Genomic DNA, 25,020 nt, shown 5'->3' with positions numbered 1-25,020 from the left:
ATTTTGAATCGTCGCCACAGGAACTAATTTAACCCAAAACTAGGTTATTATTAAAAATAACCCAACGATGTTTAAAAAATAATCCAACATTTTAGAAAATATCCCAACACAATGACCCAATATTTAAAACCCATCTATTGGGTTAAACAAATATGTACTCATTCATAAATGTGATGAATAAATTATTAAAGGCAATTAATGTTTTTTTCTGAAGATGCCTGACCTTCGCAGAGACTCTGACTCTGACAGTGATGACAGCTTGGTTTCTTATCGTAGTAAGGATCCTCCTGATGCTACTTTCAAACGTGAGTCTGTTAATTGCATTATGACTTTTTCAACCACATTATTTTTGTGTTCAAAGAAAGCAGCAGCTAATGACACTAATAACATTACATTAAATCAAGTTATTTATATTGTCTTATTTATTATTATAATTGTTGAAAATGCTTACTATCATACAGGTATTTGGAATCTACTTTGGAAGCGGTAAGATTTTCTTCCTTATTCTATCAGCCAACTACACAACACTATCATGTTGACAAATCAGCACAATTTAAAACAACATCGTAAAATACATACACCTAGGCACTGTATATTAATAGATAGCGGACTGAAATCATAACATTTGTTGCTATAATCAAATCTCTTTTGCAGATCACGTCATAATGCCATCCTCATTAATCCAGGTCCTCCAGCGCTTTACCAACTGACCACAGAAAAAAGCTATATTAATGGGACTAATAATAAGGTCAGACGATGGACATATGGAAAAAGAGACGCAAACAAGCAGAACAGAGTCATTCTGCTGGTGGGAGAAACCGGTGCTGGGAAAACCACCATGATCAACACAATGGTCAACTACTTACTGGGAGTGAAGTTCAAGGATGAAAAGTGGTATGAAATCACAGAAGAAATAAAAGATAAAGGACTATCATTATCCCAGACATCTGAGATCACTGTTTATGAGGCATTTGTTGAAGAAAACCCAACATCTCTGACCTTCATTGACCTTCCAGGAATAGCAGATACTGACGGTTTCAAGAGAGAAAGAGAGATTGCTGAACATCTGATCAAACTATTTTCAGTCGAGGATGGGATTGGTTATATCGATGCAGTCTGTTTTGTGATGAAGGCGACTCAGAAGCAACTCTCTGAAAAAGAGCATTACATGTTTCACTTAGTTCTGTCTCTGTTTGGTAGAGATATAGAGGACAATACAGTGTTCCTCATAACACACTCAGATGGAGGAGCTCCAGAGGATGCTCTTAATGCCATTAACACAGCACAGATCAGCTGCAGGAAAGATGAGAGAAAAAGACCTGTTCACTTCTTGTTCAACAACCAGCAGAAAGAGAAAAGAGAGCATGCTCACAAATCATCTTGGATTATTGGAAAGAAAAGCATGAAAAGTTTGTTGACACTCCTGTCAGAAAACAACAGAAAAAGTCTTCAGATGACAGCAGATGATGTGAAAGAGCCAAAACAACTCGAGTCCTGTATCTTTAACCTCATGGACCGTATCACTGAGAAAGAGTTTCAAATGAAAGAACTGACTGAAATCCTGACAGTAATACGTCAGAACAGAGACAAGATTGACAAATCTGAAAACTTTTCATTTACAGTCAACAAAACTGTCAAAAAAAAAATTCAGATTAGAAATGAACGGCCAAGCAAAAGAAAAGCAACCTATTGCCGCGACTGTGAGGAAAACTGTCATCTTAGGGGCTGCTGGTGGGTCCCTTTCGGTAGTCTCCGCAGATGTGATGTCATGAAAGATGACCACTGCACTGTGTGTACAGGGAAATGTCATCACAGCAGACATGAGAAAAGTGATGAAAAATATGAAATAACAACAAGTGAAGCTGAAATGTCATTCAATGAGCTCAAACAGAAATATGGATGCAGCAGTGACCAGCCTGAAACCAGTGTGACAAAATGTGAAGAGACTAGAAAGGAATGTGAAAAGTCCACAGAGGAGTCAAAGAATACATCAGAAATAGAAGAAAAACTGAACAGTGATCTGAAGAAGATTAAAACACAAAAGTCCTTCCTGCTGAATGAAGCATATATGACCATCATGAAACGGTCTGAGATCTCATTAGAATCAGACAGCTATTTAATTCCTGAAGATCTGGATTTCTTCATTCGCAGACTGCAGGAGGAGAACCAATATAGTAGGGCGAAGGAAGTGGAGATAGTGAGTAGGTTTTTAGAAGTGCAGAGAAACAAATTGGGATACCTGTTGATTGGGTTGCGCACTGATGTATTAGGTTTTCTCGTGGATACACAAGTAATAAATGTGCACAATTTTCTATTTTAAAGAATTTATAACCTATTTACTTAAAAGAATAATTAAATAAACGACATAATCACATTGTGGAGAATGAAAGCTTTCATTTGATATGTGACTCATCTATGTTTGGTAAGTTTGAGTGATATAAATATAATTATGAAAATTATTACGCCATCTTCCCAAGGGGGGGCTTGTTTGTTTTTTATGTTATTTTATGTACCAAAAATGTAAAAATGATGGGATGTACAAGAAAGCTTAAGTTCTTAGCTTTCAAATGATACCATATATTGTCTAGTTCACTGCTTCGCAATGAATTAATATTTTACAATAACTTGGAAAATGTAATCTTTTAAAATAATTACATATATTTCAATATTATTGTTTCTAAGTTGTAATGTGTTATACTACTTTTGTGTTACTTTCACTAAAATGTCCACAGAGGTGGGGATAAGCACAAACCGCATAGTTACATTCAGAAATAATACCGGCAAATAAAGCGGAATGTTATAATGAACAAACAAAAAACAATAGCTAGTCTATTTTAGGTCTCCTCGCTCCACAACAAGTCCTTTAAATATAAAGGTATTCAGAGAGTTCCTAAACAAGCCAAAACAAATTTAAAATTAAAGCCAAATTTCAAACCTGCGTGTGTTTACTTTTATTTTAGCATGTGCCATTTGTCATCTCGCTTTCTTTTCTGTGAACTTGTTTGTAGAGCGTCATGCCGCGCCACACAAAACAGATTATTTTTAGTTAAATGTACTTTCTGTTGCACATAGATTGCACTAGACTATGCATTTTGTCCTTTTCTCTGATGAAAATAGGAGTATGCCTATCTCACAAATGTAGAATCAGTCTCAGTCATTTCCACTGAATTACAGGAACAGGAAATGGACAAACTAATTCATCTGCAGAATTTATTCTTTGGTGCTGTTTTGCGATGTTGGTAAATTAACCACTTAATTTTGAGTTCAAATATGTTGTTGTAACTTGCTTTACTGAGTAATAATATTACGCAAATTTTTATTAGTAGCCTAATGCATTATATAGTTGCATCACAGTAAAACGTAGTATACTGTTGTAATATCGTTACTAGTGTAATACTCCCAACACTGTGTTTACTTTTATATATCTTCAGTCTTTATTCTTCTCATATTGTGTAACATACAATCATAGTTTTATATGCAAGGCTGAACTTCCTCCTATGTTCCTGTTAAGAACTGATGAACAAGTACATGGTGATCATCCGGGAACTGGGACGTATGTCAATGCTTGTGCAGGTAGAGAGGGAGATAAACAGTATGTAGTTGTGATTTCTGTGTCGTGTGCCATTTTGCCGCTTCTGTTCTGATGCTTGACTAGTAAGTGACATTAATAAAAGACTCTTCATCCCCATCTGGATTCCCTGACTCTTCATTCCTCATGCTTCCTCATACAGGAGCTAAAATGTTTATACTGTGTGTTGAATTCTTCAGTTAATTGTGTGAAACCATGACTGCAGTGGAAATTGTTTAGTTTAAGACATAGTTCATCAGAAGACTGATATTTTGTTCATGTTGTTTTATGCTATGATTTATGTAATGGTCTTTGGATCCCTTATTTGTTTGTGTATTTTCTTATTGTATTTTAAGTTTAAAGGGGCAATTGTTTTTCTCAATTTTTTTTTTTTTTGGGGGATAATGATTTTAATTGTGTGTGTGTGTGTGTGTGTATATATATATATATATATATATATTAGTGGTGGGCTGGATTAATCTCACTCTAGTCTTGGAATTGATCTCCTCATTTAAGAAGATGGTAAATCATGGTTAATTTTTATTTGGAATATTTCTTTGTTTGGTTTTTGAACCTAGGCTACTATCTTAAGTTTCATGTTTTGTAGGCCTACTGTTTAATAAAACAATAAATCAGGAAGAAAAAAAGTAATGTACGCTCAAGTCTGAATCTAAATCAAATTTGTGTTTACACAGCTGTGACTGCAGTAATGTTTGCAATTCAGTGGGTGAAGAACATGAGTCCTCACAATGTGCTAATCTGACAGAAACATATATAGTGGTATATAATGTATGGTAAATCTACATTGTCAAGATAAATTATTAGCAATTCTTTAATCAACCTAAAGGTTACAAAATCAAGAATCAAAAATGTATTTTGAACGGCTGCTTTCTAATGTAGGGCTGGAAGGAAACAAGAAGCAGATGTTTTAGTCAAGAAGACCTTAGACAGTCCAGTAATAGGATTTAATATTAGATTAAACAAATCTGAAGGTTAATTAAGAGCTATAATAGGACTGTAGTGAGAAAAGGTGGGATATGAAGAGACGCTTGTATCATTCAGAAAGGGAAGTAGACCATAAGACACAGATTTGTGGAAATAGAAGGGAAGATATGGTCATTTCTCATCATACTGCACTCAACTGTTCTTTACATATCATTGGGAAACATGACTCAGGTTTATTGTAGAAATCCAGAGACAGTGGAGCACCTTCTGATACCATGCATTAGATATAATAATGAAAGATTAATGCTAGAAAAGCAACTTATTAGTTATAAATGGTTTGTCACTTCAGAATTTATTAAGAAACTAACTTATCAAGATTTTATTAGAATTCTTAAAAGGCAACAAATCTGATTATAAGAACTGAGTAAACTGTTTTTACTCCACATTGTGGATTTCACTCCATCTCAGCAGGTGGCAGAAGTGCACTATATGTTGGTTTGCTAAAATCTAAAGAAGAAGAAGCAAAAGTAGTTTCACTTTCTCCAAATCACATTTTTCCTGAAACATCTTACATTAGTAAGAAAGACATTTTCATCTTATTTACTGAATGTGGATTGATAAAAACAGTAAGTTTCCCGTTTACATTCACTTTGTAAGAGAACTAAGGAGGTAGAAATTATTTAATCGCTTACAGTTTTTTATTAACTCATTTTTATTTCAAACCTTTAAAATTGCAGTGACTTACTATTATTGTTCCAAGTGTAACAGTTTTTCCTGAAACATCTTACATCAGTAAGAAAGACATTTTCATCTTTACTATATGAGGATTGATAACAGCAGTAAAACTTGTTTTCGGTTTACTTTCACTTTGTAACAGAGGCCTGTAAGAGCTGTGCAGGTAAATCTCCCTCCCCTGATCTCAAGATGTGCACCGTTAGTGAGCATCAAAGCACATCATTGGGATGGGGAGATGACATAAGTGTGTGTTTACAATGTTACTGATACAGCAGTTCTTCATCTTGCAGTACATTATTTTGAATTTATTCGATACTATGTGAAAACACAAAGTTGCATGAAATATAATGTGCAGTAAAGCTGATTTGTTCTCACAGAGAATCATGATGAACTGCTCTGGTCTGGTGTCTGAGAACAATGTGCCAGGTACAAAGTCCCCACTTCATACTTATAATTACTGTTTATTTTGTGTATAATTGTTCTTAAGTGTCAATTTTCTCAGGTGTGAATGTTTTGAAGAGAGCTTTGAGATGTTTGTGTGTTTGATCTTCTAAATACAATGTGTTGAGTGTTTAAAATAAAAGCAGATACACTCTGTATCTGGAACTCTGCATAATACTTTATCCAGCGCTCATCATGTACTACTCCTTTACCTCCTTTTCTCATACTCAACTAACATAGGAGAGTTCCCTCTGGCTTACTCAGAACACCACACAGTGTTAGATGTTTGTGTGTTTGTGTAGAACTTCTTGAGTGAGAGTTGAGATGTTTGTCAAAAGTCAAAGTCAACTTTATTGTCAATTCTGCCACATGTACAGGACATACAGAGAATTGAAATTGCGTTACTCTCAGACCCATGGTGCATACAAGTAACATTAAATACAAAAAGTGATATTTAATACAAAGCTAGAACTTAAAAAATATGAATAAATACAAATAAACATAATATATAAAAATGAAAAATACAATATACAAGTAAGGACACATGGTAGAGAGTGCAAACCTAGTAATCAATATAGTGCAACAGAGCTTGTAAGTGTGTAAAAGTGTCAGAGCAGTCTTATTAGTAATGTGAGGTAGTTGACAGACCAATGGTGCACCAAATGACTTGTGCAGGTCAGTGTGTGTGTGTGTGTGTGTGTGTGTGTGTGTGTGTGTGTACCTGGTATTCATCACGTTATAGGGACCAAATGTCCCCACAAGGATAGGAATACCAGTAAATTTTGACCTTGTGGGGACATTTCTCAGGTCCCCATGAGGAAACAGGCTTATAAATCATGCACAATGAGTTTTTTTGAGGAAGTAAAAGTGTGCACAATCTCCTGTGAGGGCTAGGTTTAGTTGTAGGGTAGGTGTAGGGCCATAGAAAGTACGGTTTGTACAGTATGAAAACCATTACGCCTATGGAATGTCCCCATAAAACATGTAAACCCAACATGTGTGTGTGTGTGTGTGTGTGTGTGTGTGTGTGTGTGTGTGTGTGTGTGTGTGTGTGTGAGAGTGTCAGAGTTCAGAAAGTTTGAGCAGAAGAGGGAAGTGAGGGGAGTGGGGACAGAGCAGGGAGAGAGTTGAGCTTCCTGACAGCCTGGTGGATGAAGCTGTCCTTCAGTCTGCTGGTCCTGGCCTGGAGACTTCAAAGTCTCCTCCCTGATTTCGGACATATGTGCATTCAGACATACAAGTCTTTTTTGTCCAGATGTGTGTGTGCAGAGTGAAGTGCAGTGGAGATGGCGTCATCAGTCAAGCAGTTAGGCTGATACGCAAACTGGAAGGGGTCCAATGAGGTGGGCAGGACAGATTTAATGTGCTGCATGACTAGCCGTTCAAAGCACTTCATGAGGATGGGGGTAAGTGCAACCTGATGGTAGTCATTAAAGCAGGAGGGAGATGACTTTTTTGGGACCGGAATGATGGTGGAGGCTTTGAAACATGTGGGGACGACAGCCTGGGAGAGTGAGATGTTAAAGATGTCTGTGAAGACATCAGTGAGTTCCACTGCACAGTCTCTCATACACGACCAGGAATGTTGTCAGGACCTGGAGCTTTGCGAGCGTTGATCCTGCTGAGGGATCTCCTCACACTGTCCAGGGACAAAGTCATCTCCTGGTCACCAAGAGGGGGTGGGGTCTTCTGTGCTCTGGTGCTGTTTTGCACTTCAAAGCGAGCGAAGAAGGTGTTCAGCTCATTCAGCAGGGAGATGGTGCTGTCACAGGTCTGTGGAGGGGACTTGTAATCTGTGATGCTCTGTATGCCCTGCCACAGGCTCCGTGTGTCTCTGCTGTCATTGAAGCGACGAGTTATTCCTCTGGAGTACTGTCTCTTAGCCTTTCTGATGCCACGGGACAGGTTGGCTCTAGCTGTCTTCAGGCTCTCCTCGTCTCCAGCTCTGAAGGCTACGCTCTGAGCTTTCAGCAGCCTGTAGACCTCCCCTGTCATCCATGGCTTTTGGTTGGTGCGGACAGTAATGGTTTTAGTGACTGTTACATCCTCAGTGCATTTGTTGATGTAGGCTGTAACAGTCTCAGTGTACTCCTGGAGGTCAGTGGTGTTGTTGTAAGTGGCAGCCTGCTTAAAACATATTCCAGTCTGTGGTGTTAAAGCAGTCCTGTAAAGCCTCTGAAGACCTCTCTGGCCACACTTGTATCTGCTTACAAACTGGTTTGGTGACTTCAACGAGCTGTGTGTAAGAGGGCATTAGCATGACAGTGATGTGGTCTGAGGCACAGATGTGGAGAGGGGGAAAGCTTTAACACACAAAACACACTCTTTAAGTCTTCATGATTGAAATCCCCAGCTAGGATGAGAAAAGCATCAGGGTGAGCTGTCTGCTGCTCACTGATGTGCTGATACAGTTCATATAGTGCCTCGCTCCTGTTGTTGTTGGAGGTGGGAGGGATGTACACAGCAAACGGCAGTATAACTGTATATTCCCTCAGTAGATAGAACAGGCGGCACTTAATAACCATAAATTCCAGCACTGGTGAGCAGTATTTGCAGATTACAACAGCATCGCGGCACCAAGCGTCATTTATATAAACACAAAGTCCACCACCGTGGGTCTTACATCCCGCGACGACAACTCTGTCGGCACGATAGCATGTCAGCTGGTCGAGCTGATGTAATCCAGTTTGTTATCTAATGAGCGTACATTGGCCAAAACAATGGAAGGGATAGCGGGTTTGTGTGGGCTAGCCGCTAGCCTAGCTCGGATAACTCTTCTGAAGAGAGTGTTGAGATGTTTGTGTATTTGTGTAGATCTTCTGGAGAGAGTGTTGAGATGTTTGTGTGTTTGTGTAGATCTTCTGGAGAGAGTGTTGAGATGTTTGTGTGTTCGTGTAGTTCTTCTGGAGAGAGTGTTGTGGTGTTTCTGTGTTCGTGTAGATCTTCTGGAGAGAGTGTTGAGATGTTTGTGTGTTTGTGTAGATCTTCTGGAGAGAGTGTTGAGATGTTTGTGTGTTCGTGTAGTTCTTCTGGAGAGAGTGTTGTGGTGTTTCTGTGTTCGTGTAGATCTTCTGAAGAGAGTGTTGAGATGTTTGTGTGTTTGTGTAGATCTTCTGAAGAGAGTGTTGAGATGTTTGTGTGTTTGTGTAGATCTTCTGAAGAGAGTGTTGAGATGTTTGTGTGTTTGTGTAGATCTTCTGAAGAGAGTGTTGAGATGTTTGTGTGTTTGCGTAGATCTTCTAAAGAGAGTGTTGAGATGTTTGTGTGTTTGTGTAGATCTTCTGGAGAGAGTGTTGAGATGTTTGTGTGTTTGTGTAGATCTTCTGGAGAGAGTGTTGAGATGTTTGTGTGTTTGTGTAGATCTTCTGGAGAGAGTGTTGTGGTGTTTCTGTGTTCGTGTAGATCTTCTGGAGAGAGTGTTGAGATGTTTGTGTGTTTGTGTAGATCTTCTGGAGAGAGTGTTGAGATGTTTGTGTGTTCGTGTAGTTCTTCTGGAGAGAGTGTTGTGGTGTTTCTGTGTTCGTGTAGATCTTCTGAAGAGAGTGTTGAGATGTTTGTGTGTTTGTGTAGATCTTCTGAAGAGAGTGTTGAGATGTTTGTGTGTTTGTGTAGATCTTCTGAAGAGAGTGTTGAGATGTTTGTGTGTTTGTGTAGATCTTCTGGAGAGAGTGTTGAGATGTTTGTGTGTTTGTGTAGATCTTCTGGAGAGAGTGTTGAGATGTTTGTGTGTTTGTGTAGATCTTCTGGAGAGAGTGTTGAGATGTTTATGTGTTTGTGTAGATCTTCTGAAGAGAGTGTTGAGATGTTTGTGTGTTTGTGTAGATCTTCTGGAGAGAGTGTTGAGATGTTTATGTGTTCGTGTAGATCTTCTGGAGAGAGTGTTGAGATGTTTGTGTGTTCGTGTAGATCTTCTGAAGAGAGTGTTGTGGTGTTTCTGTGTTTGTGTAGATCTTCTGAAGAGAGTGTTGAGATGTTTGTGTGTTTGTGTAGATCTTCTGAAGAGAGTGTTGAGATGTTTGTGTGTTTGTGTAGATCTTCTGGAGAGAGTGTTGAGATGTTTGTGTGTTCGTGTAGATCTTCTGAAGAGAGTGTTGAGGTGTTTCTGTGTTTGTGTAGATCTTCTGAAGAGAGTGTTGAGATGTTTATGTGTTTGTGTAGATCTTCTGAAGAGAGTGTTGAGATGTTTGTGTGTTTGTGTAGATCTTCTGAAGAGAGTGTTGAGATGTTTATGTGTTTGTGTAGATCTTCTGGAGAGAGTGTTGAGGTGTTTATGTGTTTGTGTAGATCTGAAGAGAGTGTTGAGATGTTTATGTGTTTGTGTAAATCTTCTGAAGAGTGTTGAGGTGTTTCTGTGTTTGTGTAAATCTTCTGAAGAGTGTTGAGATGTTTATGTGTTTGTGTAGATCTTCTGAAGAGAGTGGTGAGGTGTTTGTGTGTTTGTGTAGATCTTCTGAAGAGAGTGGTGAGGTGTTTGTGTGTTTGTGTAGATCTTCTGGAGAGAGTGTTGTGGTGTTTCTGTGTTCGTGTAGATCTTCTGAAGAGAGTGTTGAGATGTTTGTGTGTTTGTGTAGATCTTCTGAAGAGAGTGTTAAGATGTTTGTGTGTTTGTGTAGATCTTCTGAAGAGAGTGTTGAGATGTTTGTGTGTTTGTGTAGATCTTCTGGAGAGAGTGTTGAGATGTTTGTGTGTTTGTGTAGATCTTCTGAAGAGAGTGTTAAGATGTTTGTGTGTTTGTGTAGATCTTCTGAAGAGAGTGTTGAGATGTTTGTGTGTTTGTGTAGATCTTCTGGAGAGAGTGTTGAGATGTTTGTGTGTTCGTGTAGATCTTCTGAAGAGAGTGTTGAGGTGTTTCTGTGTTTGTGTAGATCTTCTGAAGAGAGTGTTGAGATGTTTATGTGTTTGTGTAGATCTTCTGAAAAGAGTGTTGAGATGTTTGTGTGTTTGTGTAGATCTTCTGAAGAGAGTGTTGAGATGTTTATGTGTTTGTGTAGATCTTCTGGAGAGAGTGTTGAGGTGTTTATGTGTTTGTGTAGATCTGAAGAGAGTGTTGAGATGTTTCTGTGTTTGTGTAAATCTTCTGAAGAGTGTTGAGATGTTTATGTGTTTGTGTAGATCTTCTGAAGAGAGTGGTGAGGTGTTTGTGTGTTTGTGTAGATCTTCTGAAGAGAGTGTTGAGGTGTTTGTGTGTTTGTGTAGATCTTCTGAAGAGAGTGTTGAGATGTTTATGTGTTTGTGTAAATCTTCTGAAGAGAGTGGTGAGGTGTTTGTGTGTTTGTGTAGATCTTCTGAAGAGAGTGTTGAGGTGTTGAGGAGTTTGTGTAAATCTTCTGGAGAGAGTGTTGAGGTGTTTGTGTGTTTGTGTAGATCTGAAGAGAGTGTTGAGATGTTTATGTGTTTGCGTAGATCTGAAGAGAGTGTTGAGGTGTTTATGTGTTTGTGTAGATCTTCTGAAGAAAGTGTTGAGGTGTTTCTGTGTTTGTGTAAATCTTCTGGAGAGAGTGTTGAGGTGTTTGTGTGTTTGTGTAGATCTGAAGAGAGTGTTGAGATGTTTATGTGTTTGCGTAGATCTGAAGAGAGTGTTGAGGTGTTTCTGTGTTTGTGTAGATCTTCTGGAGAGAGTGTTGAGATGTTTGTGTGTTTGTGTAGATCTTCTGAAGAGAGTGTTGAGATGTTTGTGTGTTTGTGTAGATCTGAAGAGGTTGTTTAGGTGTTTATGTGTTTGTGTAGATCTGGAGAGAGTGTTGAGGTGTTTCTGTGTTTGTGTAGATCTTCTGGAGAGAGTGTTGAGATGTTTGTGTGTTTTTCTCAGTTCCCCTGAAGAGCATCTCAGTGCAGCTGCAGGTTCAGGATCACGTGGCCTCCGTCAGCTCCAGTCTGCAGTATGTCAATGAGGAGGAGCGTCCGCTGGAGGCCGTGTTTGTCTTCCCGCTGCCCGCCGATGCCGCCGTTTGCCACTTCAGTGCCAGGATCGGAGAGCAGGAGATTGTGGCAGAGGTGCAAGACAAGCAAAGCGTGAGTCTAAACGCCAGCAATGTTGTGTTTTATCTATGACAGGTGTTTGACTCCTGCCCAGTCCCAACCCTAATCAAACAAATCTGTGTGCTGGAGCTAAACTGTGGAGGACAGTGGACTATTCCTGCTCTATGCCCATGTCAGCTGGAATAACAGTACATTAGGTTGTTCAGGTGTTGTGGTTATGGATGTGTTTGTTTCCTGCAGGCGCGGGATCGCTATGATGATGCTGTGAGTTCGGGTCAGCAGGCGTTTTTGTTGGAAGAGAGCGCTGAGAGTCCAGACGTGTTCAGACTGAATGTCGGCTGTTTGTCTCCGGGTCAGAGCGCATCCATCACCATCGTCTACGTCATCGAGCTCAGCGTTCAGGCCGACAACGCACTGCGCTTCTGTCTGCCGGCTGTACTTAACCCACGATACAAACCAGCAGGTGAACTGAACCCGATTTCATCAAAGAACACACATTGAGATCATAATCAAATGTAGGCCACATTTAGGTACAAGACATCTTTTGATGAAACTGTTCTTCCCAAAAAAAAAAGTGAATGATGTAGTCAAACCTCTTGCTTCTCCAGTCAATTACTCTACCAGTCAAAGGTTTTTGAAAGAAGTCTCTTCTGCTCAACAAGGCTGAATTTATTTGATCAAGAACACAGTAAAAATTCTAAAACATTTTCACAATTTAAAATAGCTATTTTCTGTGGGAAAATCTGTTAAAATGTAATTGATTGCTGTGATGACATTATGATTACTCCAGTCTTCAGTGTCACATGATCCTTCAGAAATCATTCTAAAATGCTGATTTGCTGCTTAAGAAACATTTCTGATTATTACCAATGTTTTCATTGATACAGGTCAGTTCTGGTTCAGCTGTTGAGCTCTACATTGAGTGGTGTTATATAGTATCTCTGTTTGTCTGTCTGGTTCTTTCAGCTTCAGCGCCTGGTGTTCCAGAAGTTTCCTCAGCATGTGTTATACCCTACACTTTATCGCTGAGTGTCGATGTGAGATCTTCAGACCCCATCTCCAGACTGGAGTCTAGCTGCCCTCTGGATCCTCTGGAGTTCCTTGACGCACAGCACACTCATGCCACGGTACAGTGTGTGTATGAGTGTGAGAGAGTGTGTGTGTGTGTGTGTGTGTGTGTGTGTGTGTGTGTGTGTGTGTGTGTGTGTGTGTGTGTGTGTGTGTGCAGTTTTAATGCACTTAACATCACCAGAAGCCTGTAATGTGTGTGTAGGTAAATCTGAGTGCTGGTCACCAGTTCGATAAGGATGTTGAGCTGCTTCTGTACTATGAGAACACCCATCAGCCCACTGCTGTTGTGGAGGCCGGAGCAGCTGCAGCTAAACCAGGTAGAGGGGGTTTTATTTGTACATGAATGTCAGTATGCCGTCAATATACTGATAATTTGTGGCTTAACAGTTCAGCTCACCCTAAAATTATGTCTCATGTAAAGTAAAGTTTTTATTTATTTTTTTTTTTTATTATTATTATTATTTTAATGATTAGAGCTCAAAATACTGGAATATTTCCTAAGATCAATCAAAAAGAGGATTGACAAAACAGAAAACTTCAAGTTATTTAAAGTATGTTTCTTTATGCACTCAATACTTGATTAAGGCTCCTTTAGCACAAATTACAGCATTAATGAAGTATGGCATGGAATCAATCAATCTGTGGCACTGCTGAGCCTTCAGTTCGCCTGTATTGTTGGTTTATTCAGTTTCTCATCGTTCACCTTGAAAATATCCCATGGATTCCAAATGGGATTCAGGTCAGGCATGTTGGCTGACCAATAAAGCACAGTAATATCATGGTCAGCAAAACACTTGGAAGTGGTTTTGATACTGTGGGCAGGTGCTAAAGTCCTGCTGGAAAAGGAAATTTGCATCTTCATAAAGCTTGTCAGCCGACGGAAGCATAAAGTGCTCCAAACTTTCCTGGTAGATGACTGCATTGACTTTGCACTTGATCAAACACAGCGGACCAACATCAGCAGATGTCACAGCACCCCAAATCATCACTGACTTCAGAAACTTCACAATGAACTTCAAGCCGTTTGGATTCTGTGCCTCTCCAGTCTTCCTCCAGACTCGAGGATCATGATTTCAATATGAAATGGAAAACTTATTTTTATCTGAAAAGAGGACTTCTGTTTCAGAAGTGGCCCTTTTCCTGAAGACGTCTGAGCGCGGTGACTCTTAATGCGCTGACTCCAGTTTCAGTCCACTCCTGGTGAAGCTCTCCCAAGTGTTTGAATCAGCTTTGGTTGACAATATTCTCAAGATTGTGGTCATCCCTGTTGCTTGTGCAGCATTTCCTACCCAATTTCCTCCTACCAGTCAACTTAAGATACAGCACTCTGTAAACAGCCACCCTATTCAGTAATAACCTGCTGTGACTTGCCCTCTTTGTGTAGGGTGTCAATTGTCTTCTGGACCATTGCCGAGTTACAAGTCTTCTGCATTATTGTGGTTTCAAAGAACAAGAGATACTCTGATTTTTACTGTAGGGATGGTCATTTAATGAAACGCAAATGTAAATATTTAAATATTTTGAGATACTGGATTTTTCGAATTAATGAGCTGTAAGCTCTAATCATCAAAATTAAAACAAAAAACTTTTAAAATGTTTTATTTTACATGTGATGAATCTAGAATAGAGGAAAGCTTTGTTTTTTTTAAATACGTTACAATAAAAAAATACCTTTTTCGATGCACCAGTACTTTTGGCTCTTTCACACAAAAAAGTGTGGTGCTTGATGAGTTGTTCAGGTGGTTTGTAACTCGGTTCATATTAAATTCAGGCCATTTACACCCTTTTTCAGGGTCTCTGATGGGCGACCCGGCTCTCATGATCAGTTTGTACCCAGAGTTCCCTGCGGATGTGACGGCATCACTGTCATCTCAGTGCGAGTTCATTTTTTTGGTCGACAGATCTGGCAGTATGAGCTGGAGGATGCATCATGGGAAAGACGCACAGATACGAATCGAAAGCGCAAGAGTAAGATTTAGGATTTCAGATATGATGCATTTATTTAAGTGTATTTCGTGCTCATTTGCACACGTGTCTCTCTAGGATACGCTACTGCTGCTGTTGAAGAGTTTGCCCATGGGATCCTACTTCAACATCTATGGATTCGGCTCTCGTTTTGAGTCCATCTTTCCGTGAGTAAATGGATGTTTAATATTTTTCAAGAATGATCTCATGTTGTTCAGCTGTGGTTTTGAGAGGGATTGTGGTGTGTCATTGCAGTCAGAGTGTTGTGTACTGCGAGTTCACGTTGGAAGATGCTCTAAGGAGAGTAAAGATCATGAACGCAGACCTGGGCGGCACAGAGATCCTAGAGCCGCTGAAACACATCTACAGTCAGCCCTGTTACCCAGATCACCCTCGACAGGTACAGCCAAACGTGTTGATCATTTAAACACTCGTTCTGAACATTGGTGAGGTGTTCTTCTCAGCCTGAGATGTGTTTCTCTCTCAGCTGTTCGTCTTCACTGATGGAGAGGTGTGGAACACTAAGGAGGTGCTGGATCTGGTGAAGAGTCATGTTTACTCTCACAGGTTTGTTCACTAGTCTCAGTCCTCCTCATTTACTCTAGGGTTAGTTCATGTCAATGGTCAGCGCTGGAGCTGCTCTTGTGTCTTCAGGTGTTTCTCCTTCGGGATCGGTGAGGGTGCGAGTACGGCTCTCGTCACAGGAATGGCCAGAGAAGGTTCTGGTCACGCTCAGTTCATCACCGGCACTGACCGCATGCAGCCCAAAGTAAGACCTGCTTCAGGAACAGACTGGATCTAGTCAGTGTTAGTGGTTTAGCCTGCTTATTTACAACCCTTCCTCCATCAGGTGATGCAGTCGCTCAGGTTTGCTCTCCAGCCGGCCGTGGATAATATCTCTGTGGACTGGACCGTTCCTGAGGGCGTGACGGTGGACATGCTGTCCGCACCCATCAATGCTCTGTTCCAGGGTCAGAGGGCACTCATCTACGCTCAGATTAAAGGACAGGTCAAAGCTTTGAATGATTTACTTATTTGTGGCCTGCAGGCAAAATACAAAATGTCAATAATTTTTGTGTAAATCCTTACGTTACTTTCTGTTTCTCTCTCGTCATAGAGCTCAGGAGAGACAGAGGGAGCTGTAACTGTGAAATACAAGCTGAAAGGTCGACCAGTGACTAACCAGCTCCAGTTTACCCTTAAACCAACTGAAGACACAGGGTAACAAACAAACACACTCATGCACGCACACTCTCAACATTTGTGTAAATGTGGCAGCCATCAAAAATACAATATACAGATGTTACATGGGGCAAAAATGGCTTGACCGTTTAAGATGAACGCCATGCAATGGACACTATATAAACAAAATTCTGTTTGATCATCATGTTTGTGGTCTCTTACATTGTGAAAATTTGATAAGACTGTAGAAATCTTTTAGTGCACTGTAAAAAATGACAGTGAATTTAACGGTAAAAAACTGTAAAAATGCTACGGTAAAAACCTGTGAAATGGTTAACGGTAAGTTCCCCTTCTATATACGGTGAAAAACTGTGTTTGACATTGCATTTAATTTTACGGTAGTATACCGTTTTTGGAAGTGAAAAAGAACGTAAAATTCACAGTGAATAACCAGTAAATTGACATTCCCAGAATTCCGTGAATTTCATTTTTTTATTTGATGTTTTTTTGTTGTTGAAATAACTTCATCTTAATTTTTTTCTTGGCAGTTTCGTACATTAGGGATGGATGTTACATCTAGTGTTGTTAAATTAATGTTTTAGCATTATTTCAGTTTTATGTGTGTTACCATGATGGTGTTTAGTGTTTGTGTGAATGACACTGTGCACCTTCTATATATGCTATTATTAAAAAACCTCCGTGTGATGGACTTTGGTTCATCATGTGATGTTGTCATCACCACCTGCTTTTGGTGGTTATCATTGTATTACAAAGGTACAAAACAGATCTCAGTGCTTCAAAAAGGTGGTACATTACCATTATATGAGTTACGGTTCTTAGTACGAAATTACGGTATTTACCTGTAAATTTAAGTGAAAACCTTAAAATATAAAACATTGCAACCGTAATTTTTACGGTAAAATTCTGGCAACCACAGCTGCCAGTTTTTTACCGTAAATTTTACGGATTTTTTTTTACAGTCTGTGAGCCAGCCTTTACTGACAGTTCGGTAGTCTTTTACAATAATATTATTCTGGAACAGCTGCAAGTATTACCTTTTGGACCTCAGTTAGTGATCTGTGAACTTAACAACTGTTATGAAGATCATCATTAATCATTTAACCATGTTGTATGGATCATCTCAGTGCTTGGTCAACAATAAATCTCTCTAATAAAGTTTAATACAGGAGAACTAGAGATGTGACATGAAACAATTCGAATAAGAGTGTGATCTGACGACACCATTTCAGCATGTCTTTATCCCTTTTGCATTCATTTAAAAATGTTACACATAGGTTCATAAAGGACAAAAATGTCCAAAAACTGTCATAAAAACGTGAAATTTGGTTTAGATTATTGTTGAAAATTGACACTAAAAAAGTTAAAGAGGTTTAAGTTTATGAGTTATTTTTTTTTTATTATTAAATATGTATTTTATAAAGCATTTTGAACTTAGAAATTGGTAGAAAATCAAAGGCATAAATCTAAACAAGTTGATATCTCCAAAAAAATAGCTTTCAGGAAAATTTAGTTTGGGTGCAGTACCGAACTTTTCCCATTAGATTCCCATTAGCTCCGCTGGCATACACATTACAGGTGCGCACACATAAACGCACAAAAAAAATTATTTAGGAGACACATGCAAACCACACTCTGACATCCATACCAACATACCCAAACAATTATATATAGTATCATGCATAAGATGAAAACAGTAGTTTAAAAAAATTGCACCATCTAGTAAAAATCTTTAAAATTATCATTTTGAACTGGAAGCCTATTTTCAAATATTTATTCATTTTATTGTTAAATGGCCCTGGGATTAAAAATTGCAGTTTTAATGGGTTTCAATCTGACAAGAACTAATTTCTATATATTTTTTCTACCTGGTGTAAAATAGATTTATTAAAGGAAATAAGGATGAAATATTAAAATTCCATTAAAAATACACACCTCAGCCAAAATTTACGCAGTTGGCATTAACACAGGCAAAATGATCAAAAAAAAAAAAAAAACTAAAAATAACAAAAATGTGTGTAAGCTCACACAAGGGGTTCATTGCATAGCTTGTTTTGGCTGTAATAGGACAGTTATAGATGTGACATGAAACAATTCAAATAAGAGTGTGATCAGACAACACCATATCAGCATATCTTTATTACAGGCTTGTGTTTGTTGCAGACTGACGATCCACTGGCTGGCGGCCCGGTCTGTGATCCGCTCTTTGGAGCTGCAGGAGCGAGCCGGACAGGAGCGAGCTGCAGGCATAGAGAACATCAGAAGCAGGATTGTGGAGCTCAGCGTTCAGGCAGGAGTAAGCAGCGTTCATACGGCCTTCATCGGCGTCAATAAAGACAGCAAACAGACTGTGAAAGGGCCGTTGCTGCTGAGGAGAGTGCCAGTACCGTGTAAGTTCATTGATTTATGTGTGATTTTAGAGCAGGAGAGTCACTGTCCTCCAATCCAGATCAACTCTGCAGGACACTGAGGATTTGATAAGCAGCTATCCTGTCACATAATAGTGTAATATTGGTGTACTGACATAATAAACATGTGAAATCTTGATGAAGTCATCTCCACAGTAGCTATGCGCCATTATGCATGTTACATATGGATTAAATAATCTGAGAACATTGGTTTTCTATTTGAATTGTTTCAAAAAGTAGATATTTTAGTTTCTATAGTTATGTTTTTCATGTCTGTAAGGCAAGTATACATGTAATTTCGATTTTCACGCTCAGAGTTCAAGAGGCGTCTTGCTTGCTTTCATTATTTTACAAAAGCGCAACATTTCGTTGTTATTCTGAGTGCACACATATAAACGTAGAGACTTTATAGATTCAAAAGATGTATTGCTTTAATCTTTATGACCAAAAATGACGGCGTATTTTAAGATAATTTTAAGAAGCTTGTGACCACACCTTTTGAGTGACATCATCAACATGTGAAATCATCTCCTTTATTAGGTGTGATCCTTGGTAGCCCTCAGCGAATACCGGCTTATAAGGGTGCTGCCAACCTGGATATGAACAGTAAGAAAAAAGATACATTTGCTCTTTCCTTTTTTACCTTTTATGTGGGTCTGTCCAGCTCAAGTGGTCCAATGGAGTGTGTTTGATCATTTTTAGAGATTTTTTAAAAATCCTACGAATCTACAGAGGTGGGAAAACTATGGGCATTTTCATCCGGCCCGTGAGGCGGTTAAGGTCAAATGGCTAATTTGATGCAATGTCAGTAAAATCCAGTAGATGGCGCTGTAGCCTGTATATAACCCCTGCTTTACACTGTCGCGCCGCTCAAAATCCTTCTCGTCATAGTCTGACCCTAAACGAGCATCACTGAACAGTTCTGATTGTGACATTATTTGACATTTAATTCCAAGTCTAAGGCAGAGGCCAGCAACCAGTCTGACACAGAATCATCATCATTGACTGTTTTAGTGCCTACAGAATGCTTTATAATACATTTGTCCTTATGTAATTGAGATTAGAATTAGATCAAGTGATAATAAATTCATTTTTGAAATGCTATTATTCCTCACCTCCAGGTGTATTAAGCTTACTATAGCTAAACTTCTTTTCTCAAACCCCCCAAAAGCTTGTTCTCCATCATTGCATCCTCATGGATGAGAGATGCAGGAGATAACTGCATAAAGATTCAAAGATTGGTCAACTTTGATTGAATTTCAGATAACCAATAAACTCTTTAACATTTCTGACTTAGACTAAATCCTGTTTCAAAAACTTGCAAATGAAAAACTAAACACTAAATGTTTAACATTCTATTAGCTGTCATAATAAATTGCAACAGCTCTATCATGCATAATCTGAACTCTGCACAAAGGGTAAAAAAAATATCTGTTGTCTTTTGAATCCCTATGTGAAAAAATAGCAATATAGGAAAGGCAGAAATCAACAACACATCAATCACAGCACTTTTAAAATAAAAGTTAATTCATGCATTTGAATATGATCCATTTTCATTTGTACTTTACAAGCTAATACAAAATGTGTGCCTATTTTGTTGTACAAATGCACAGTGCTCACATATATTTGTGCATTGAATTACAGATTAAAAAATTACATATTAATTTGGTACTGTTAGTTGGAAAGTGTGCCTGAAAGTCTCCCATTTGTTTTGGTCATAAAGAGAGGGTTCTGCAAATCTCCAAATAAATGCAATTCTTGTCAGGAACAAAAGAGACAGAAACAGCGGTTGTGAGTGGGGTGAAAAACTAAGAATGCAACCAACTTTACACTTTTTGGAGCTCTTGAGATGGATTTGAGCCGTGTGTGTTGTTTGGTGTGAGTGTTTTTTAAATTTGTTTGTGATTCTGAGAAATGAGTGTTTTGCTTTTCTACTTTTCTCTCTGTGTTTTTAGTCGGGGCGATTTTAACAGGAATAGGAGGTTGTTCACCAGGTACATGACTCCACTTGTATTGTTTTTTTTTTTAATCTAATAGTCTTCTTCTTCATATCTGAATGTGCTCTTATCTTTTCTGGGGGAGGACCCACCCACATTTATTTTGCTTCCGACGCCCATACCTGCTTTACACTGTCGCGCCGCTCTGACGCAGCCACACTAGTCACTCCACGGCTGAAACTCATTTCATAATCTTTTTAAATTTGTTTGTGATTCTGAGAAATGAGTGTTCTGCTTTTCTACTTTTCTCTGTGTTTTTAGTCGGGATGCCTGTAATAATAGGAGGTCGTTCACCAGGTACATGACTCCACTTGTATTGTTGTATTTTTATCTAATAGTCTTCTTCTTCATATCTGAATGTGCTCTTATCAGTTCCTCTCTGTATTCATAGAAAAGATGGCTGACATGGGATGGTTTTCGGAACCGATCGAAACAAGTAAACGGCCAACACGCACATCACTTAACTTGAGTAGTTTTTTTTTTTTTTTTTCTCAATGTCTGATTGTCACTCTTTGAATGCTTGTTTTTTTAGAACGCAAGCTTCAATCAACATCTGCTCACAACTTGTCACTTTGGGGTAAATCAACACATCCAGCTCAGATTCAGAAAACATTTACATGATTTACATGATTATTAATGTAAATGAGTAATTGTTTTCTTTGATGAAATGGAAAAGAGAAAAGCTTGTACATAACAGTAATAGCATGGATTGATAGCATCACTATCATCGTTCACATTTGTACAGTAAGGGTTTGGTTTGTTTGGGTTGCAGTTCGATGTCCTGCATCTGCTGGATTTTTGTGTCATGCAAAGCTAAACATGATCATCATCAGCACTGGTCTAACTGCTTCAGGTGCTGGCCAAACGGCCAAATTCGCTTGGTTTCAGATCACTGAGAAACAGGCTTAACTGGGATCCGTGTATAGTCCTGAAAACGAATCCTATCTGCACTGATCTGCTTTCCTGACACTCACACCAGAAATCATCCAGCTTCCTTCTCCCTAATGCATGCGTGTGTTTCAGCCGAACCCGAGCCCCGGACGGACCCTTTGCTCCAGCTGGTCTCTCTTCAGAAAGCTGCAGGATCCTGGGAGCTGAACGCCGCTCTGGCAGAAGTGTTTGGAAAGACGGAGGACGAGGTGACCAATCAGAAACCAGCTCAGGTGGGACAAATCCAATTTCTATGAAGTGGATTAACACAGTTGTGTTCACCTGTATTGACCATTGCAATGCTTTGTTGGCTGGGGTTTCAAAAGCTACCCTAAGCAAACTACAGGTTGTGCGAAATTCAGCTGCTAGAAACCTAAGAAGAACTAGGATTAGAGATCATATCACTGCTATCTTGAAGTCCTTGCATTGGCTTTCTGTTCGGTTTAGTTTTTAAACGCTCTGATGCTTACTTATAAGGCTGTGCATGGTTTGGCACATTAATATTTGTCCTATATGTTGATGCGTGACCTTCACTCTTCTGAAACTGATCTGTTAACTGTCCCCTCCTCATAGAGAAGAAAAATCAAAAGTGAGATCTTTATAACATCTCAAATATTTCTCCTAGCCAGAAATGAGGTTACTTTAAGTCTGAATGGAGATTTTTGCTTGAGTCTCCTGCTTCTTAAACTTGTCTCCTGACGTCTCACAAGGGTCTCCTTTAAAGCTTTAAAAAAGATCTCAACAACATCACACAGTGTGCTTAGATATTTCTCCATAGCTAAAGACTCTGGATCTCTCACAATGGTCTCCTTTAAAGGATCATTTCACTTTTTTGGAAATAGACTCATTCTCCAACTCCCCCCGAGTTAATATGTTCAGTTTTACCGTTTTGAAATCCATTCAGCCGTTCTGTAAGGAATTTTGGGAGAAACACACGAAATGCTGTTGATACTAAAATGAGAGATATATGAGAATCTTCTGATCTTAGGATGTTCACTGGCTCAATCAATCAATCTAATTTAAATCAGGAATATATGGCCTCTCAGCCCATTGTTCCACCAAATCCTAATAACATGGCAGATAGATTTCTTCATTCCATGATACATATTTATGGTGCCAACCTCCAAGCATACCCTGAATCACAAACACTTGACACATCAATACAGACATAACCAATTACAACTAGATCAGCTAAATATTTCTTATGCAGATCCACATATAAAAGAGGCATTATACATAACATGCTTCTCATCTTCTATCACAGAGATGTTTGACATTAACTTACAATAACTACAAATTCTCTCTGCTACTGGTGTATTACTCCTGTTTCTATAGCAAGATGATGACTTGAACATCTTAAAAGGAACAATAATCATACCAGTTGCATACTATACACAGACTCAATGGAGCTCTCTTGTACTAAATCTAGTACAAATCACAGCCTCACCCCAAAACTCTGGATCTAATAGTTTGTTATATAAAGAGAGCACTATGGGACATAAACTATGTGATTCTGCTTTCAGCATCTTAACAATAATTCCATCTGGTCCATAGAACTTCCCATAATTTATTGACATAATAGTTTTAAAAATCTCATTATGGATAATACTACTATCTAAAATGTCATCTTCACCTGCTCCCAAACTATGGACCTCTTTACCTATTGAGATAAGGCAAGCTTAATCTTTTAGCATTTTAAAATCTTGCTGTAAAACTAGGGGAGCATTTACTTGAATTTTTACATAAATTCTATATAATTCTTTTCATTTTCATTTATTATTTCATAATGCTTATATGTGACCCTGGAGCACAAAATCTTAAGTCTTAAATAGCACATGCATATTTGTAGCAATAGCCAAAAATCATTTGGATATTATGTAAAGATCATGTTCCAATTTATAAACCTAATTTTTGATTAGTAATATGCATTGCTAAGAATTTCATTTGGACAACTTTAAAGGCGATTTTCTCAATATTTAGAATTTTTTGCATCTCTCAGATTCTAGATTTTCAAACAGTTGTATCTCAGCCAAATATTGTCCTATTCTAACAAACCAGACATCAATGGAAAGCTTATTTATTTGTGGTTTTGTGGTCCAGGGTCACATACAATCTACTGTGTTTTACTTGTTTATGTAAAGCACTTTGAGATGTAACATTTAAAGGCGCAATGGAAATAAAGATTATTATTAGTATTATGATGTCAAACGACAGGTTTATGGTGAGTTGAGTGTGATGTGTTTTGTGTTTCAGGTGGATGGGTCCGTGTGGGCCACTGTTCTCGCTCTCATCTGGTTATACTCGTATAAATCAGATCAGCAGGTGGAGTGGCAGTTTGTGGCCATGAAGGCGGCGTCATGGATTCGCTCTCAGAAACGTGAGATGATGTTCATTCATTCACTGCTGATGTTCTTGTTCAGTGGTGATTGAGATTACAGGTGTGTGTGTGTTTCAGAGGACGGTCTGTCTCAGTGTGTGTGTGACGGGAACGTCCTGTTGGGATCTCAGGTGACTGAAGACATGCTGGGAATCTAAAGACTGAAAGAAGACCAAAGAAATCTCACTGTTTATCGTAAACATCTGTGCGTCTGTTTGATTGGGTAAAATCTGAACATTTTTAACAGAATAAAACTGACAGATATTATATGGAATCAGTATATTATGATAACTTTTAAAGGATTATAACTTTAGGGCTTGTCCTAAATTCATTTTGGCTCTAAATAAAATGATATGATTTTATGATACTCATGGTGTCAGAGTGTCTTTAACAAAATGTGTTATTAAAGGTGCAGGAAGTCAAGTCACATTTATTAATATAGTGACATAACATCATTATAATAAAAGCCAAAAAACGAAACTTCAAATTTGAACACATTTTTATGGGGACTCAACAAACAGCTGTGTCTTGAAGTTCAGACAAGACGGCCATTAAAGGTTTATTGTAGCTGTATCACTAATTACACAGCTTTTTAACACAGAAATAACATTTCTCATTCTGAAATGTTTGGAAAAGAAAGGTTGGGAATGTAGTGAGAGTTTGCAAATCATTTGATTCAGTTCGGGACATTCTGTGCGATTTGCGAATCATTTGATTCATTTTGAAAAATTATGTGCGATTCGCCAATCATTTGATTCATTTCAGAACATTCTGTGCGATTCGCGAATCATTTGATTCATTTCGGGACATTCTGTGCGATTCGTGAATCATTTGATTCAGTTTGCAAATCATTTGATTCAGTTCGCAAATCATTTGATTCAGTTTGCAAATCATTTGATTCATTTCAGGACATTCTGTGCGATTCCCGAATCATTTGATTCAGTTCGGGACATTCTGTGCGATTCTGTGACAAACTGAATCATTTGATTCAGTTTGAGAATCATTTGATTCATTTCGGAAAATTCTGTGCAATTCGAATATCATTTGATTCAGTTAATGAATCATTTGATTCATTTCGGGACATTATGTGTGATTCGCAAATTAGTTCGCAAATAATTTGATTCATTTCGGGGCATTCTGTGCGATTCGCGAATCATTTGATTCAGTTTGGGACATTCTGTGCGATTTGCGAATCATTTGATTCATTTTGGAAAATTCTGTGTGAATCATTCGATTCAGTTCGCGAATCATTTGATTCATTTTGGAAAATTCTGTGCGATTCGCGAATCATTTGATTCAGTTCCCGAATCATTTGATTAATTTCGGGACATTCTGTGCGATTCGCGAATCATTTGATTCAGTTCACGAATCATTTGATTCATTTCAGGATATTCTGTGCATTCG

The 25,020-nt window shown here is 38.6% G+C and overlaps 2 protein-coding genes across 2 annotated transcripts; both read left to right on the top strand.

Moving 5' to 3' along the window:
• The first annotated feature begins 443 nt into the window (after positions 1–443).
• LOC141302205 (uncharacterized) lies at positions 444–4,269 on the top strand. The gene is made up of 5 exons (XM_073832386.1): positions 444–461; positions 514–566; positions 655–2,201; positions 3,512–3,573; positions 4,264–4,269. Exons 1-5 carry the CDS (start codon positions 444–446, stop codon positions 4,267–4,269), a joined length of 1,686 nt encoding a protein of 561 aa, XP_073688487.1.
• Positions 4,270–5,043: 774 nt separating this feature from the next.
• On the top strand, positions 5,044–23,948 carry LOC141301763 (von Willebrand factor A domain-containing protein 5A-like). The gene is made up of 22 exons (XM_073831957.1): positions 5,044–5,139; positions 5,626–5,674; positions 11,499–11,701; positions 11,909–12,131; positions 12,635–12,795; positions 12,942–13,056; positions 14,532–14,707; positions 14,783–14,871; positions 14,960–15,104; positions 15,192–15,271; positions 15,359–15,473; positions 15,555–15,713; positions 15,822–15,925; positions 18,068–18,294; positions 18,853–18,918; positions 20,268–20,306; positions 20,571–20,606; positions 20,701–20,745; positions 20,842–20,886; positions 21,333–21,472; positions 23,493–23,616; positions 23,695–23,948. The coding sequence occupies exons 2-22, from the start codon at positions 5,632–5,634 to the stop codon at positions 23,772–23,774; spliced, it is 2,415 nt and encodes an 804-aa protein (XP_073688058.1). The 5' UTR covers positions 5,044–5,139; positions 5,626–5,631; the 3' UTR covers positions 23,775–23,948.
• Positions 23,949–25,020: the final 1,072 nt, after the last annotated feature.

Source organism: Garra rufa, chromosome 25, assembly GCF_049309525.1.
Source record: "Garra rufa chromosome 25, GarRuf1.0, whole genome shotgun sequence".
Lineage (NCBI taxonomy): Eukaryota > Metazoa > Chordata > Actinopteri > Cypriniformes > Cyprinidae > Garra > Garra rufa.
Note: the sequence above shows the minus strand (reverse complement) of the source record. Positions and strands in the feature narration are given on the sequence as shown.